This window comes from Macrotis lagotis, chromosome X (assembly GCF_037893015.1).
Source record: "Macrotis lagotis isolate mMagLag1 chromosome X, bilby.v1.9.chrom.fasta, whole genome shotgun sequence".
Taxonomy (NCBI): Eukaryota; Metazoa; Chordata; class Mammalia; order Peramelemorphia; family Peramelidae; genus Macrotis; species Macrotis lagotis.
Window position 1 is genome coordinate 643,865,266 of NC_133666.1, and position 17,659 is coordinate 643,882,924.

At 44.2% G+C, this 17,659-nt stretch overlaps 1 protein-coding gene across 1 annotated transcript; it reads left to right on the forward strand.

The window, feature by feature from the left end:
• Positions 1-8,652: 8,652 nt before the first annotated feature.
• On the forward strand, positions 8,653-17,258 carry KISS1R (KISS1 receptor). Its single transcript, XM_074202219.1, has 5 exons — positions 8,653-8,917; positions 10,452-10,576; positions 13,324-13,459; positions 13,862-14,103; positions 16,851-17,258. The coding sequence occupies exons 1-5, from the start codon at positions 8,653-8,655 to the stop codon at positions 17,256-17,258; spliced, it is 1,176 nt and encodes a 391-aa protein (XP_074058320.1).
• The last annotated feature ends 401 nt before the right edge of the window (positions 17,259-17,659 follow it).

The following is a 17,659-nucleotide window of genomic DNA, read 5'->3' on the forward strand; positions in this document are numbered from 1 at the left end:
GCAAGGCAATGGGGTTAAGTGGCTTGCCCAAAGCCACACAGCTAGGTCACTATTAAGTGTCTGAGGCCGGATTTGAACTCAGGTAACTCCAGGGCCTATGCTCTATCCACTGCACCACTAACCACCCTCTTTCATTTTCAAGGAAGGCCATGGCATCAAGGAGATGATGCCATGACAAGCAAGTGAATTGAGTTTGAGTGAGGGGATGATGTGCTAAGTCACCAACCTCACTTTCTCCTTCAAAGACATCTGGGCCCAGTGACCAGATATGAAACAGAACTATTGGAGATGGCCCTTGATTCAAGGCAATTAGGGTTAAGTGATGCAGCTAGCAAGGTCACACAGCTAGCAAGTATCCCAGGTCAGATTTGAACTCAGGTGCTCTATCCACTGCATCACCTAAATGCCTCCTCTAGTCAATCAATAAAACAACAAATCAAGCCCTGATTTTGTAGCATTTGCTCATTTCCAGGGGCGGCTAGGTAGTGCAGTGGATAGAACACTGGCCCTGGAGTCAGGAATACCTGGGTTCAGTACCCCCATTTTATAGATGAGGAAACTGAGATTGAGTAGTTAAATGACTTGCCCAGGATAAAATCCTGACTCTAGTTCCAACACTCTACCCACTCTACCCTCTAACAGCATTTTAGAAAGACATGGAACCCTATTCCTCAACAGGCTATGTATAAAAACCTTCAGGATCTAGAGACTTTTCTGTTATTTGATATCTCTTACTGACAATTTGTAAAGAATCCTGCTGCTGTTGCTAATCAGATAAATTATCTCAATTTCAGATACTTCATTGAGAAGCAAAAGGAGAAAGGGAAGATAAGTCAGGAGACCCTGAACCCTTGGAGATCATCGGTAATGACTGAGCTTTCAAAGACTTGGCTACCTACCTCATGTGTGTCCAAATGTTGGTTCATGCTGATTTGAATGGACCTATTGTCCTTCACATAGATGCTCATTTAGAAGACTTGAAAGAAGTCTTCTGAGGAGTGATGAGCACCAGAACCTCATCCCATTTGTCAGCTAAGGCCTATAGCCAACCTTGGAGTTGGAAGCAGAGAGAAGCCCTAAAATCTCATGCCAGCAGAGAACTCTATACCTCACAGTGGCCAGTATGCCCCTTGGCACCTGGGCAGCAACAATCAAGAGACCAGGAGAGCCAAACTAAAAACTCTAAGGTATTATGATTTAGCCTGGCAATAAGGCCTTCCTCAAATTAGCCTGAATTCCTTTTTCCAGCTTCTTCCCATCCCCTCAGTTCCCTTAGCACTCTCCCAACACAGGATCACAGTTTCTGCTAAAGTCAAAGAAATTACCAAATCCCATCTGGTGTTGAGTTCTGAGAAGGATCTGATACAATGGAATTCCCAAAGTGGACCAGACATAACAGGTCCAAAGGCTTCACCCACCCAGGCTCTTCAGTTTCTTGAGATAACCTAGTAAACTTGAACCACTCTGCCCCAAATATGAACTAGAGAGATTTTTCTCTGTTGTGCTTTATAGGTCCTGAATCCTAGCATACAATTTCACATTTTATATTTCATTTTTCATGGAAAATATGAAATATATTCATTTATATATGTATATATATTTACATACATACATACATACACCTTAAAGTCTGTATAACTTTCGCCAAGGGGGGAAAAAAAGAATCTCAGAATGAGATGGGACCTCAGAGATCATCCAGTTCAACGCCTACATAAACAGGCATCCCCTCTACAATATCACTGCCAAGTGGTCATCTAGCCCTTGCAGAAGGACCTCCATTCAGGTATCAAATGCCCTAGACAGCCTATCTCACCTTTGGATGATATTAATTGTTTGGAAATTCTTACTTATGTCAAATCTAAATCTTCTTCCTCCCCATTATTCTGGACTCTACCCTCTGGAACCTGGCTGAATGAGGTTAATCTCTCTTCTATAAAACAATCCTACAGGACCTATGAAGGAAAATGCTATTCATATTCATATTCAGAGAAAGAGATGAAAAGTAGAAACTTGCATATTACACACACACACACATATATATATATATATATATATATATATATATATATATATATATATATATATATACCCAACTTTAATTGTAGCCTTCTTTAGGGTGAGAAATTGAAAGGAGAGGAAAAATAAAAGAACAGAGGAGAGAACAAAAGAAAATCTAAAAGGAAACAAAAAAAGCAAGATAGCTTCAAAAACAATGTGTAGTATTTATTATTTAGATTTCTTGTTTTACATTAAATCTTCTCTTATGTTCTGCTATGTACTTTTCTTTTCTCATTTGTCTTTAAGTTTAAAATGAATTTAAAAAACTTACCAAGACAAAAAAAATCCTTCAAATACCTGGAGAGCTAGTGTGCTCTCCCTAAGCCTTCTCCAAGATAAACAGCCCCAGCTGCTTAAACCAATCCTCAAAGCCTTTACTATCCTGGTCACCTTCCTCTGGAAACTCTCCAGACTGTAAATACCTTTCTTAACCTGTGGTGTTGTGAACTAAACATGATAATGTTGGTGGGGGCCCATCTAGAGCAAATTATAGTGATATTATTATCTCTATTCTTGGAAAATATGCTTTTTATATCTCGTCAAACACATAGCCTTTTTGGCTTACATAGTGCCAACTTAGCATCACTGTCACTATCAACTAATTGAGTTTGCAATCCCCTAAGACCTTAGGAAATATTCTGTCTTGCAGTACTAGTTAGTAATGCCTTCCCCATCTTGTTTGATTTATTTGATACCAATGTGTAGCAGTTTACATTTGTCCCCATGAAAGTTCATCCTGTGCGACTGCCAAATGTTTGTTAAAATCTAGACAAATTAGGTCTGCAAAGTTGCCCTGATTTATCAGTCTAGTAAAGATGCCCCCATAAAGGGACATTAGTCTGTCTGGCATGACCTATATTTGATGAAACCCTGTTGGCTTTTTGTGATTATTGTTTCTTTTTCTAAATAATGTCTAGCAAGCAAGACATCTTACTCTGAGAAAACAGATAATGAAATCTCTCCCTCTTCTCTTCAGTGGTAGAGAGGAAGGACTACCTAAAGCTGATGTACATTGTTAGATAGTCTCACTGTTTTGGTTCTTTTTATTTAACTTTTTCTTTTTTTTATAAGGGCAAAACCAATTTAAGGGAATGGAGAGGCTATGTAGAAGTAGTAATATCTGGAAATGACCATGATATTTTTAAGAGGAATTTTTAAAACTTATTTTAAAACACAATAATGTGTTATTTTACCAGGATCCAAAAAAAACCCCAAAACTCTATGAGCTGGAAGAGGATAGAATCTTGAACAAGGGAATGGATTTTGAATCTTTTATTTATTCATTCAACAAACACCTATGAAGTACCTGCATGTACTGCATCACACTGTATTTGGCACTGAGGGAGATACAAAAGTTAAATGAACTATGATCCCTGGCCTCATGAAATCTTACAGCCTAACAGATAGCTGTAATAGCAACACAAATAACAGTAATGCATACTGTGAAGAGTGTTAAGGTGGGCTATTTGAGGTCTGTAGAGAAATCCTGATGTGGGAAAAGTTCTTGGGAGGAGGAGTCATTTATATTTTAAAGGAAGGGTAGAAAGAGGTGAAAAGAAAGGAAAAGAGGGTAAAGAAGACATTCCAGGCATAGGGGACAGTGTGAATATGATTATCTTTATATTTGTTTGAGTTTGAGTTAAACTAGATGGTCCCCGAGGACCCAACTCACTTTGATATCTTAAATAGTTCTTTATGGTTTGCAAAGCACATTCCCCTATATGTTAATCTTATTTGATCCTTACCACAGTTCTGGGAGGCAGGTGCTATTACTATTCCCATTTTTCAGATCAGGAAACCAAGACAAAAAGAAGTTAGGTGATTTGCCTAGGGTCATATTGCTAGTAAGTGTCTGAGGTTGGATTTGAACTCAGGTCTTCCTGAATCCTGACCCAGTGGGTGCTGTGTTCACTATGCATCATCTAATTGTTACATGAAGAATGGAAAGTGGGGACCAGACTTGTTATTTCCTTGGTAAAAGTAATTCCTAGAAAGGAAACTCCCACTACTGATTCAAGTTAGTCCTTTCTTCCCAACTTAGAGTCTTGGGGAGTTGTTTCATACTCTTCCTGACCGCCATTTAGGATTTTCTTGGCAAAGATACTAGAGTGGTTTGCTATTTACTTCTTCAGATCATTTTACAGATGAGGAAACTGAGGCAAACAAGGTTAAGTGACTTGTCCAGGATCACACTGCTAGGAATTGTCTGAGGACAGATTTGAACTCAGGTCTTCCTGACTCCAGACCCAGAATTCTCTCCACTGTGCCACCTAGTTGGACTTGTTGCCTGGGGTTAAGTGACCTGCCCCAAGATCTCAGTCAGAGTCCGTATGTATCAGAGGTGAAACTTCAGTTTGGGTTTTCCTGACTCCAAGGCATCCTTCTTGTTACAAGGAAATTAGAAATCAAGGGTCAGCAGTAAAAGGGGGTGGGGAGAGAAGAGAGGATGATGAGCCCTGGAAATGAAGAATAGTGTAGATGAGCTGTTCATCACTGAGACTCCTGTCCTAATACAGCTGTGGCTCACAGCTCTCTCATGGTGTTCTGGGACTGCCTAGCTCAGGCTAACGTCCTAGTGACTGATTTCTGAATGAAATGAGACATATTTGGGTAATTACAGGATTAGCCAAAAGAGTTTTATTTAGTCTTAGCAGAAGACTATTCAACAGAGATATGCATTGAGGACATACGGACTTGACCCAGTTAAACAAAGCTTCTCTGACTCTGATCTGATAGTCATCACCAGGCAACAGCCAGAGGCTGATTGGTAGTAAAGCTCCCCAGAAGTCAGATCACTAACCTGAACCATTACTCTCCTACGCCAATCAAGCCTAAAGGATGGTTTTGAGGGAAAACTAGCCTAACCTACAAAGGAGAGGGGGCAGATAGGACATTGGTCCTACCACATATGACTGCATTGTCGTTTCTTTTTTGGCCTATAATAGCCACAGTACCTAAGGAAATCAGACATAGGGAATTCTGTTGGTGTATTTCTGGGAGATCAGGTATGATTTCTGCAGATGGGAGTTTGAGAATGAGGCTAGATGAAGTCTGTGGGTATGGTTGAGCCATATTAACTGAGAAGATGGGCCTCTTAGACATTGTCCTCATGTTTCCCTCTCCCACATTCTTCTACTTAGAAAAGGGGTGTTGTGAGTTCAAAGGTATTAATTTTTTTTTTTAGGTTTTTGCAAGGCAAATGGAGTTAAGTGGCTTGCCCAAGGCCACACAGCTAAGTAATTATTAAGTATTTGAGACCAGATTTGAACCCAGGTACTCCTGACCCCAGGGCCGGTGCTTTATCCACTATGCCACCTAGCCACTCCTCAAAAGTATTAATTTGCCACAGGTCCCCATTGATTTCTACTATCTGAGAATTAAATGCCTCTATCCAGAAGCAAGAGACATTGAGATGATAAGATATGCTCTGAGTACATTGGTCCATGATATTTCTATAGATAAGAGCTTTTTATTTTTGAATCTAAATAAACCACTTTGTATTTCTCTAAAGTATTTATGTAAAATGACCTTTTATATTTTTAATGGCTATTTGTGTTCTCATAGAATCTCTAAGTTTAAACCCTAGAAGAATCCTTCTCTACAATATTCTTTCATCTCTGTCTTTATCTTTCTGTCTTTATCTTTGTCATAGTTTCTATGTCAGTCTCAGTCTCAATCTCTTTCTGTATGTCTCTGACTCTTTCCCTCTCTCTTTTTGTTTCTGTCATAGTCTCTCTCTATCTCTCTGGGTTTTTTTCCCTCTGGCTCTGGCTCTTTCTTTCTCTGAATCTGTCTCTGTCTCTCCCTGTGTGTCTCTCCCCCAGTTTTCCTATCAAGTGATCATCTAGAGTCTCTGCTTGAACATCTCCCATAGTGTGGAATCCAGCACCTTCTGAGGCAGCTGATTGCATTTAGGACAGCTGATATGCCCTTGCTGAACTATAAGACCTGTGTGGGAAGGATCCAAGTCTTGGCTAAACTCTGCATCTTCCCCAATTGTCAACAAGCATGGGGTCTATTACACAGTAAATGCTTGATAATGCTGGTAAAATGACTTGACCATTCTTTTAGCCAGTTGTCCACCCTGTGGAAAGTTATGGAGAAACTGATAAAATGTCAAAGGAAATGGACAGGCATTTTTCAGAAAAAGAAACTAGAGCTATCTATAATCATATGAAAAAATGCTCCAAGTCATTATTGATTAGAAAAATGCAAATTAGCATAACTCTGAGGTACCAGATCATACCTACCAGTTTAGATAAAATGGCATAAAAGGAAAATGATCAGTGTTGGAGGGGATGTGGGAAAGCTGGAACACTAGTGCATTGTTGGTGAAGTTGTGAACTGATCCAACCATCCTGGAGAACAATTTAGAAGAGTTATCTACCCCAAGGGCAATAAAACTATGCATACCCTTTGATTCAACAATACCACGACTTGGTCTATATTCCAAAAAGATCATAAAAAGAGGGAGGGAGAAGACCCACATGTACAAACATATTTATACAGCTCTTTTTGTAGTGGCAAAGATTGGAATTTGGGGGGATGCCTATCAAATGGGGAATAGTTGTACAAACTATGGTGTATGAATGTTATGGAGCATGATTGTTCTGTAAGAAATCATGAATGACTTGAGTTCAAAAAAGCCTGGAAAGACTTGATGGACACAATTCAGATTAAGGACAATTCTGAGAAACCTGTTAAGGAAAATGCCATCCACTTCCAGAGGGAAAAAACTATGGACTCTGAATGCGGAGCAAAACATAATTTGTTTTTTTTAAACTTCTTTTATGTTCTTTTCTTTCTTCTCATGGTCCCCCCCCCAGTTCTAATTTTTCTTTCACAACATGACTGATATGTAAATATGTTAAATATAATCATACATGTACAACCTCTATCAGAATGCTTGTTGTCATGGGGAAGCAGGAGGGAAAGGAGGGTGGTAAAAAATTGTGAAACTCAAAAGCTTGTAAAAGGACAAATGTTGAAAACTAATGTAATTAGGAAATTAAATAAATTAATTTTTTTTTAAAAATGAAAGCCTGACTTTGAAGTACAATCAGATGATCAAAGTCTTGGTCTTACTCAGGGGTTAATTGAAATTCTCAGATGTTTATACATTGCAGATGGGAAATTGCCAAATAGATGGTTGACCACTAAGTCCAGCCATATCAGTGCACAAAGACTGTCAAATTCTGATAGGTTGTGACTGGTTCCATTGAAGGGAAGACTCACAATTCATTTTCATTCAATGGATATTTTTAAATAACATTTTAAGTAAGGAAAAGAATGCAGAGAGAGCAATGCCTCAAAGGAGGGGAGAATAAATAGAAGGGTGTGTGGTCAACAATGTGAAATGCATCAGAAAAGATAGGATTGTGTGTGTGTGTGTGTGTGTGTGTGTGTGTGTGTGTGTGTGTGTGTGTGTGGTGAGAGCAAGGTTTGGAAAGGGAGAACTTGGGGAAAGAAAAAACATCCTGGCTATTTGTAGATAGTTTACCATGAAGTCTGGATCCACTTTAAAGGAGTCTTGGGCCTGGAATCAGAATGAAGGGCTGACAAAGAAAATCCTTGAAGAGCAAAAGCTCATTCAACCTGTCTCCTTCCTCACAGAAGAGAGATGGAGTTCCAGCAGAAGAAGCACTATGTAGCCATTGTCAGTCTGGGAGATAACTAAAAGAGTAGCCTGTACTTGATGGAGTTTGTTTTTTCCCATTGTAATGAGTGAGTAAAGCAAAGTAAAAATAAAAGTCATGATTTTTTTTTAATAGGAAGGGTTGACTAGACAATCTCTAGGGCTCCCTCCATCCTAAATTGTTGTGGTTTAAGGTTCCTTCTAACCACGATTTCCTACGATACAATAAATTTCCACTTGAAAAGCTGCCACGAAAAGAAAGGATTGAACTTGGTCGACTTGACTCCGGGGGCAAAATCAGAAGTGGGTGGACGCTGGAGGAAAGAAGATTCAAGCTCAATAAAGGGAAGACCTTGCTAACCCTTCCAGCTGGTCCACCGGAACGATTAGGGTCTCTGTCCCTGGAAGGGGCAGGACTTGGGCCAGGGCTTGGAAAGGTGGACCCTCCCACCCCATCAACTCGGGTTTCCTTCTTAGATGCTGGGTTTGGGTCTGTTTGAAGGAAGGAGATGAAAAGGTGAGAGGGAGGTGGGGAAGGGAGAGGAGAAAGGAGGAGGGGAAGGTGGGGAGCGAGGGGAGAGGGGAATAGGAGGGGGAACGGCAGCTGCGGAGTAATATAAAGGGCTGCTGTGGGTTCGCTGCCGACCGCAGACGGAGCCAGAGAGGTTTGCGGCGTGGATCTTACCATTCCGGTGCGTCTGGCTGACCTTCCAGGACAGCCCCGCGTCCCTAGGGCTCTCCCCTCCGGCCCCTGTGCTGATACTTGGAGAAAGACTAGAGGAGAGAAGGGGAGCTCCAGTCCAAGCCTGCTCTGCACGGTCCAGTCCCGCCCCAGGCTGGGGTCATCCTCTCCTCCTCTCCCACCCCCGGGTCCCAAGGGTGCCCTCCCCTTCATTCCAGCCAAAGCTCTTGTGCCAGCCATAGGGGAAGGCCCCCTGGAAGGAGACCAGGCCGGGACCATGAACCACTCTGGGGGGCCGGGGTCAAAGCCGGAGATCAATGCCTCCTTTCCGGCACTGAACGAGTCTTCCTGCCGAGGGGCTGAGGCTGGGAGCGGCTGTGCCAACAGCTCCGGACCGTCCGGGCCTCCGCGCCTCGTGGACGCCTGGCTGGTGCCACTCTTCTTCGCTGCTCTCCTGGTAGTGGGCTTGGCGGGCAACTCTCTAGTCATCTACGTGATCTCTAAGCACAAGCAGATGAGGACCGTCACCAACTTCTACATCGGTGAGCCGGGGGAGGAACCCCGTCCCCGAATCAGGCCCAGAACCTGGTCCCCAAGTGGCTGGGAGGGGATCTCCAACAGGGAGACAATACCGGGTCACTCCTCCACCCCCACCCCCTCGACTTTTCCCACACCAGAAGGGGCAGCTCCAAGGGTCAGTTCGCTGTCGAGGGAGGGGGGCACTTCCCTCCCTTAAGTTCATTTAGATCCCCCACCCAACTGAACCTGCTCTTTAGGGGAAAGGGGGGGCGCAGACTCCACACTCCAGCATCTTCAGACTGTTAACTTTGGGGAGCAGGATGGAGAATGGGAAAGGGAAGGGGACTTCATTCAAGTCCAGCCGCCTCCTCCCAGACTGAAATGTGGAGTTTTGTGCCAACCCTAGGGTCCTCCTTTAGGAAGGGAAACTAGAAAAAATAGACTAGGAAGAGGGACTCCATCATTATTTTGGCACCAGAGGGAAGAACTAGAAAGGAAAGCCCTGAGAAGTCAGTTTGGGTTGAATGTATGGTAAAGCGTCTTACCCACTGGAGCTGTCCAAAAGGGAAGCGGCTCATCTGGGAAGCGGACTCCACATTTTTGGTCGAATGTAGGCTAAAGCGCCTTATCGACCGGAGCTGTCCAAAAATGACGTGCCCTCTCTGGGGCAGCGGACTCCACGTTGAATTTGTCTGAAAGGGTGCCGGCAGGCTGAAAAGGAGAGTCTCACACAAGGGTCTTACAGATTCTTAAAGTCCTCCCTGCCCTGAGTTTATGAAATAGGATTGGAGAAAGGATACTCTCAGGTTGCAGTCATGAATAAAGAGAAAGTGCTGGAAGTGTGGTCAGAGGACTAGAGCTCAAACCCTTACTCTGCTTACTAGTTGTACGATCTTTTACCCTCTGAGTATGTTTTTCTGTTCTTTGAATAAGTTTGGACTAGATGTCTCTAAGAAACCCTTCCCGTTGCCCCCCCCACCCCATATCTGTGTTGTGTATTGTTTGACTCTAGTTCCAAATCCTCTCATATAAAGACTTCTGTTGCACTGGTCTAGGTTTGGCACTGAGTTCTGGGACCCCCCCAGGGAATAGTTGTGTAAAGGCACTGAAGTCAGGGCTCTGATGCTGGGAAAAGGAAGTTGGTGATGGTTGGATAGTACCACAACCTGGTCCCTGGATCCCACTCAGACTCCTGGAATTTAAAAAGGGAAACTGAGGCACAAAAGTGAAAGACCTGCCACTTTGATGATGATTCCCACAACAGCTGACCAGGAGGTCAAGGAGTGAGAACTCCTTTGAAGAACTGGAAAAGGGATGCTATGTCTTGTCTTTCTGGGAGGGCTTGGCAGGGTCTTGAAAAGAAGGACATTAATGGGAGAATGAGATGAATTCTGGAGCCCCTTCCATCTGATGAGGCAAGCTGTGATCAAAGTAGGTGGGGAGGGCTGCATTTCTTGTTGGCAATGTTGGGGGGATGGTAAGAACTTGAACCAGATTTGTCCCTCAATTTACTTGTCTTCCTTCCCTCCCCACCCTCTTGCCCTTATCCCACTCCAGCCAACTTGGCAGCCACAGACATCATCTTCCTGGTATGCTGTGTACCCTTCACAGCTATGCTCTATCCTCTTCCCAGCTGGGTCTTTGGAGAGTTCATGTGTAAGTTTGTCAGCTACATCCAGCAGGTGAGGAGGGGGTTGTGAGGGTGTCCCTGTGCAGGGGAGAGGGCTCCCCAAATGAACCTACCCAGACTCTCAAACCCCTTGTCTACCCCCACCTTCTTCCCACCTTGCCATTCCCCCCCCAGTTCTTTTCCTCAGTTTTTCTTTCTTTATTCTCCATCTCTCTCCCTTCTCATTGCCTATATCTCTCTCCAGCTTCTCTTATTCTGTTTTTCTTCTCTTTCACTATCCCCATCTTTCTGTTTATTTTTCCTCTTCACCTCTCCCAATCCCTCTATCCATTTCCCTTTTCCTTCACCTTGTTTTCTCATCTTCTGTCTCTACTTCTATTTCCCTTTCTCCATCTCTCTCTGTTCTCTCTTTGTCTTTCCTTTCCCTCTTTTCCTCTCCCTTCCCTCAATATCCCTCTGTCTCTTTGACACCACCAATCTGCCTCTTTCCCTGGTTCAGTTGAGTGATCACAATTTTTCAGTCCCTCTTTCATATTCCATTCTTCAACTCTTTCCTTTCAGGTGTTTTTGATTCTGACTGTTCCTCTTTCTCCCCTTTTATTCTGTTTCTGCCTCCTGTCTGCCTATCTCCATTACTATTTCCTTTTCTCCTAGTAACTCTTCTCATTCTGTCTCCTGTTCTTAGATCTCTCTCTCTCTCTCTCTCTCTCTCTTGCTCTTGCTTGCTCTCTTGCTCTCTTTCATTTTGTCCCTTTATTTCTCTGCCTCTCCTCTCCCACTATCTCCCTCTCTAAGTCTCCTGTTCTTCCTTCCTTCCTTCCTTTTCTTTCTTTCTTTCTTTCTTTCTTTCTTTCTTTCTTTCTTTCTTTCTTTCTTTCTTTCTTTCTTCCTTCCTTCCTTTCTTCCTTTCTTTCTTTCCTTCTTTTCTTCTTCTTCTTCTTCTTCTTCTTCTTCTTCTTCTTCTTCCTCCTCTCCTCCTCCTCCTCCTCCTCCTCCTCCTCTCTGTCTCTCCCTGTCTCTCTTTCTCTGTCTTTCTCCCTTCCTCCTCTGTGTTCCTCTGTTCTCTTCCCTTCCTGTTAGAGGGGCCTCCACTGCTCTTTCTGCCTCCATTTTCCTCTCTCTCTTCTCTCTCATTTCCCCTTGGGTTTCTGTGCCTCTCTCCCTTCTTTCTACTCTCACTCAGTTCAGTTCAATAATGAAGCACCTACAGATTTATATGCTTCTGTGCTCAGGGATAGGTTAAGGAGGAACCCATTGCTCCCCTGCTTCCTTCTTCTCTCTTTTTCCTTTCCATCTCCTCATGTCAAGACCTCAGCTACATCTCTAGCTGTCTCTCTCTCTCTCTCTCTGCCTCATGTTTGGTATCTTTCCTTGCCTTTTGTATCTCTCTGCATTTCTGTCTCTGCCATTAGTATCTTCTTGCCCTGTTCTGAGCACTTGGAGGACTGTTCCCAACCTGTCTCAAGCATTACATACAGTAAGTTAATAATAAGTTGAAGTTGAGTTGAAAGGTCATGTTACTGTCCTTCATCTATTTATTCTCCCAGCCCAAGGAGTAGGAGCACTTGAGGTTCAGGTGCCCCCAAAAGAGGTCCAGGGGCTCTGTTTCCCTCCCTCCAGGACAGAATGAAAGAACTTAGAACCAGATTGCCCCAGCCCCAGGAACTCTTCAGGTCAGTGTCTTAAGGCTTCTAGAAAGGTGATGGTAGACTGAAAACTGAGATCACTCTTAGGCAGCCAGGTGGCATAGCAGATGAGTACTGAGTCTAGAATGAGGAAAACTTAAGTTCAAAATCTGCCTTAGATACTTCCTTGATTTCTGACTCTTAACTACTGTTGGTCTCCATTTCCTCAACTGTAAACTGGAGATAACAGCACTTACTTCCCAGAATTCAGTGAGGCTCAAATGATAATATTTGTAAAGAGATGATATACAGCAGGCACTTAATAAATGTTTAATTCCTTTCTTCCCTTTCCTGTAGACCTGGGGGCACAGGGAGTGCTAGTGGAAGGCATGATCTGGGAGGTATGTGGGGGGGGTGGTGGTGAAGCAGACTTCAGAGTCAACATAGGGGACATATGGTGATGAGAAACGGAGGAAAGGCAAAGGAGTATTTGACCAAAGGAAAGGTCCCACAGACCTGGAACTGGGAGAAAGAGGAAATGAAGAATAGGAAGTATGATGTCCACAGCCAAGAGGTGGGACTGGGGGAGGGCTGGGGTGAGAGAAGGAAACTGAGGCCTGGGACAATGGGGATTAGGAGGGAAGGATGAATGATAATGACAAAGAAATGAGAAAAGTGCTGAAGACCAAGGGAGGACAGGAATTAATGATAAGAATTATTCAGTAATAGGAGGAAAAATAAAATATTATTAAAATTAATATTCATAGGGTGGCTTGGTGGCACAGTGGATAGAACACTGGCCCTGGAGTACCTGGGTTCAAATCCAGCCTCAGACACTTAATAATGACCTAGCTGTGTGGCCTTGGGCAAGCCACTTAACCCCATTGCCTTGCAAAAAAAAAAAAACCCTAAAAAAATGATCATTAAAAAAAATAAGTATTCCAAAGTAGGATGAACCCTCTTGGGAGTTTTTCAAAGGAAAAGTGGGATGACCACGACCACTTGAAGATGCTACAGAGGGATCATTTGTTCAGGATTGGCCTCAATTGTCTCCAAGGTACCTTCTCACTAGAGATCCTGTGACAGTTAGGGATAGGATAGGACAGAATGAGAGAAGGAATGGCAGAGAAAGACTTGGGGGTGGGGGCACTCAGACCAGTACTACTCTTCCCAGGTGTCTGTCCAGGCTACCTGTGTCACCTTGACAGCCATGAGTGTGGATCGCTGGTACGTCACTGTGTTCCCCCTCCGCTCTCTCCGCTACCGTACCCTCCGGCTGGCTTTTGCTGTAAGCCTGGGCATCTGGGCTGGTAAGTGCTTAGGGCCTTGGGAAGGCTGATCCCAGAGGTGATTGGGGTGCCCGGGGTCACCAGGCCTGCCCTGAAATGAATTAGCCTCTAAGGTCCCAGCTCCCACAGCCCCAGAGTTTTCATGGTCTTTATTCAAACTCAGGTATCCCTAGCATTCTTACATTGCTTCTTGCTTTGGAGTAAAATCCCTGCTACTTACTAACTGTAATTTTGGTCCCCTCTCTGGACCTCAGTTTCCCCTTCTGTAAAATGACAACAAACTTGAGACCGTACCTCATGTCACTGAAGGGGAAGACAGTCTCCTTTTGGTCTGGGAGGATAGGGAGAGAAAGAGGGACACAGAGAGAGGGGCATGATCATTCTATTCAGCTTAAGGAAAGGGTTGATTTTTCCCCACCTCAGGGTCCTTCCTGGTGTCCATTCCTGTGCCCATGTACAACCGCCTCACCGAGGGTTACTGGTTTGGGCCCCAGACCTACTGTATCGAGGTGTTCCCATCTGTGACCCACGAGCGCGCCTTCATCCTCTACAACTTCCTGGCTGTCTACCTGCTGCCTCTGTTGACGCTTTGTGTCTGCTACACTGCCATGCTCTACCAGATGGGCAGACCCACTGTCGAGCCAGTGGCTGACAATAACTACCAGGTATGTCTGGCCCTTCTGTGCCCCCGCTTCACTCTGGGGACTGAGGACAGAAGCAATCTACCCTCAGCAAGTCCTTTGGGGATATTAGGGGCCTGAGAAACTGAGTCCACTCCAGCCCCCAGACAAAGGAAACTGAGACCCAGAGAGGAGTGTTCTGACTCCAAATCATCCCCAGAATACCATCACAAAAATAAAATGAATTCCCCTCTTGGGAAAGTAATAAATTCCCCATTCGTAGAATCATTCCAGCATCATAGGTTTAGACACCCGGTTTTCAATTCTATCTCTTTACAGATGAAGCTAAAAGAAAAATTGTGTCTAAGTGTCTAAGTCAGTATTCAAACCTAAGTCTTCCTTATCCTAAGTCTCATTCTCTGCTGGCTAGGGCATGCTGTCTTCATGCAGAGGCTGCAGGTATGGGGACTAGAAGGTTTTTGAGTTCCATTTTGGAGGTCTGGTCTAATTTAGAGAAAATCCAATTAACAACAGTTCCCAGTATGAAAAGGTCAGTCTCCTGACCCTCACTGGGCCTCAGGTTCAGGCTCAGTGGGACTATCCATTGGAGTATGGTTAGATGGTACAGCAGTTAGAGCACAGGACCTGGAGTCAGGAAGATCTGAGTTCCAAACCTGCCTCTCACTCATTCACTGTATGCCTCTGGGCAAGTGATTTAGCCTCTCCATTTCTTCATCTGTAAAATGGGGATAATAATAATAAGGTTGATGTGAGGATAAAATGATGCAAATCTTAAAAGTGCTATATAAATGTTATTGATTATGATTATGATTATGATTAATTATTCCTTTCCCTCAACCTGGGGTTCCAATGTGTCTCAGGATGTTTAGGAAACAGTTAGGGTTCTGCCTATGCCTGGGAGGCCCAGGGAAGAGAAAAGAGCCTTTCAGTGGGGAAAGAAGTCTATGACTTGCCCAAGGTCACTCAGGTGTCATGTGATAGAGGACAGATTTGAACTCAGGACTATGGACTTTTTTCCCCTTATGCCAGGATACCTGGGTCCTTCTCTGTGACTCCTTTGATCTTGGTTTATTCATCGATAGGGACTCAAGACCTAGAAGGTGCTTCCTAGTAGTATTCCTACCCACCATATTTAGTCCAAGGGCCAGAAAAGCTGCCAGTTCCCACCCTCTCTGACCAAGCGCCCAAAGCCCACCATTGCAGGTCTCAGGCTTTGGATGACTGGGCAGAATCTCCCTAAAGATACTTATTACCTTCCACACAACACATCCTTATCCCAGACCTTTTGAGAATGGGGAAAGGTGAAGGATCACAGAATCTGATTTGGGAGTCCCCTCTGTCTCTGGGGAGTTTAGGCTACCAAAGACAATAGTCAATCCTCCTGTAAGAAGGGCACCCTTGGGGGCAGCTAGGTTGCGCAGTGGATGGAGCACCAGCCCTAGAGTCAGGAGGACCTGAGTTCAAATCCATCTCAGACACTTAATAATTGCCTAGCTGTGTGGCCTTGGGCAAGTCACTTAACACCATTGTCTTAAATAAAAAAATAAACATTTAAAAATTTAAAAAAAAAACAGGTCAGAGGTGGCTAGGTGGCACAGTGGACAGAGCACCGGCCTTGGAGTCAGGAGGACCTGAGTTCAATGTTGTCTCAGACACTTGATAATTACCTAGCTGTGTGGCCTTGGGCAAGCCACTTAACCCCATTGCCTTGCAAAAAAAAAAAAAAAAAAAAAAAAGAAGCTTTGTATAACAGCCTTTGTGACTTGTGTTCTCTCCTACCTTCTTCCTTTCTCTCATTTCCTCCCTCTCTTTTTCTCCCCTTCATCCTTCCCTTTCTTCTTCCCTTCTTCCTTCCTTTCTTTCATCCTTCTCTCTATCCTTCTATTATTCCTGCTCTATTTCCTTCCTTTTATCTCTCTCTCCATCTTTCCCTCCTCCCCTCTATCCTTCCTTACATCTCCTGTACTCATCCTCCCCCCTTCCAATTTCTCTATTCATCCATCTCTTCTCATTATTGCTCCCTCCTTCCATCCTTTCTTTCTTCTGTTCCTCCTTCCATTCATCTCTACTTCTATTTTTCTTCCATCCCTTCCTTCCTTCCATTCATCTCTATCTCTCCATTTTTTTCATCTCTTCTATCCATCTTTTACATCCTTATGCCTTCCACTCCCCTTTCCATCTCCTCTACACATCTCCCCATCTATCCCTCTCTTCTTCTACCCCCAAATTCTTTTCTTTTCTTGATCCACCCTTCCTTCTTTCCATCCATCTCCTCTATTATTCCTCCTTTTTGTCCCTCCTTATAAACTTCCTTTCACTCCTCCTATGTCTTTTATCCATCCTTCCACCCTTCCACCATTTTCTTTATACATCCCCCTTTCATCTCTTGTATTCATTCTTTCCTCCTTCCATCCACCCCCTCTAATCACCCCCTTTCTTCTTCCTTCCTTCCCTTCTATTTTTCTATTCTTTCCATTCATTTATTCAATTCCTTCCTCCTTCCATCCATCTCCTCCAACCCTTCTTTCTCTCATCTCCTCCATTGCCTCCTTCTTCCACCCATCTCCTCCATCCCTTCCTCTCTCTTCTCATCTCCTTCATTCCTTCCTCCTTCCATCAATCTCTTCCATCCCTTCCTTCTCCTATCTCCTCTATCCCTTCCTCCCTCCTCCACCTATCTTCTCCATCTCTTCCTTCTCCCATCTACTCCATCCCTTCCTCCTTCCATCCATCTTCTGCCTGCTCCCTTCCTTTTCCTCTCCTGGGTTCAGGTCCAACTGCTGGCAGAACGTTCAGAGGCCATGAGGGCCAAGGTGTCCCGCCTGGTGGCTGCCATTGTGCTGCTCTTTGCGGTATGCTGGGGTCCCATCCAGCTCTATATCCTCCTCCAGACCTTCAGCCCTGGCTTCCAAAGAGACTTTGCAGCCTACAAGGTGAAGATCTGGGCCCATTGCATGTCTTACAGTAACTCCTCCCTCAACCCCGTGCTCTATGCCTTCCTGGGAGCCAACTTCCGCAAGGCCTTCCATAAGGTCTGTCCTTTGGCTGGACGTGTGGGCAGTGCCACTATCCCCAGTACCAACCTCCCCACTGAACTGCACTTTGTGCCCCCCGGGCCCCCAGTCTTGCTCCGCCAGCCCCAGTCAGAGGGAGAGGCCCCAGCCCCTGTGGTCCCATGAGTCTAATAATCTGCTGCCATTGCTTTGGAGAAGGGCAGCCTCATCTTGGAACTAGTCACTCACTCACTACATAACCCTTGGGCTTTTTGACTGTAAGACTCTCTGCCAGAGGCTACAGGACACACTGCCAAGATTTTTGGCTAGATCTAATAGGAAAAACAAGATTCACTTAAAGGAAATCAGAATATATTTAGTGTTAGGTGGTTGATTCACATTCTAAAACTAGTCACTGAATTGTAGAACTGGGAGGAGCTGGAATCCACTTCATTCACCTCTGACATGAGGCCTTTCCTGATCCTCCCCAATGGTAAATTTTCCCCTCTCTGTTCCCATTATTTAATATATATTTTTGTATTTTCTTGTCTATATTCATGTTGTTTCCTGCTCCTTTCCAATAGAGC

Excerpts from the sequence above, each read along its gene's own strand:
- KISS1R (XM_074202219.1), top strand. The coding sequence starts at position 8,653 with ATGAACCACTCTGGGGGGCCGGGGTCAAAGCCGGAGATCAATGCCTCC. Across the intron at positions 8,918-10,451 it reads CGTCACCAACTTCTACATCG|CCAACTTGGCAGCCACAGAC; the intron begins GTGAGCCGGGGG and ends ATCCCACTCCAG. Across the intron at positions 10,577-13,323 it reads TTGTCAGCTACATCCAGCAG|GTGTCTGTCCAGGCTACCTG; the intron begins GTGAGGAGGGGG and ends TACTCTTCCCAG.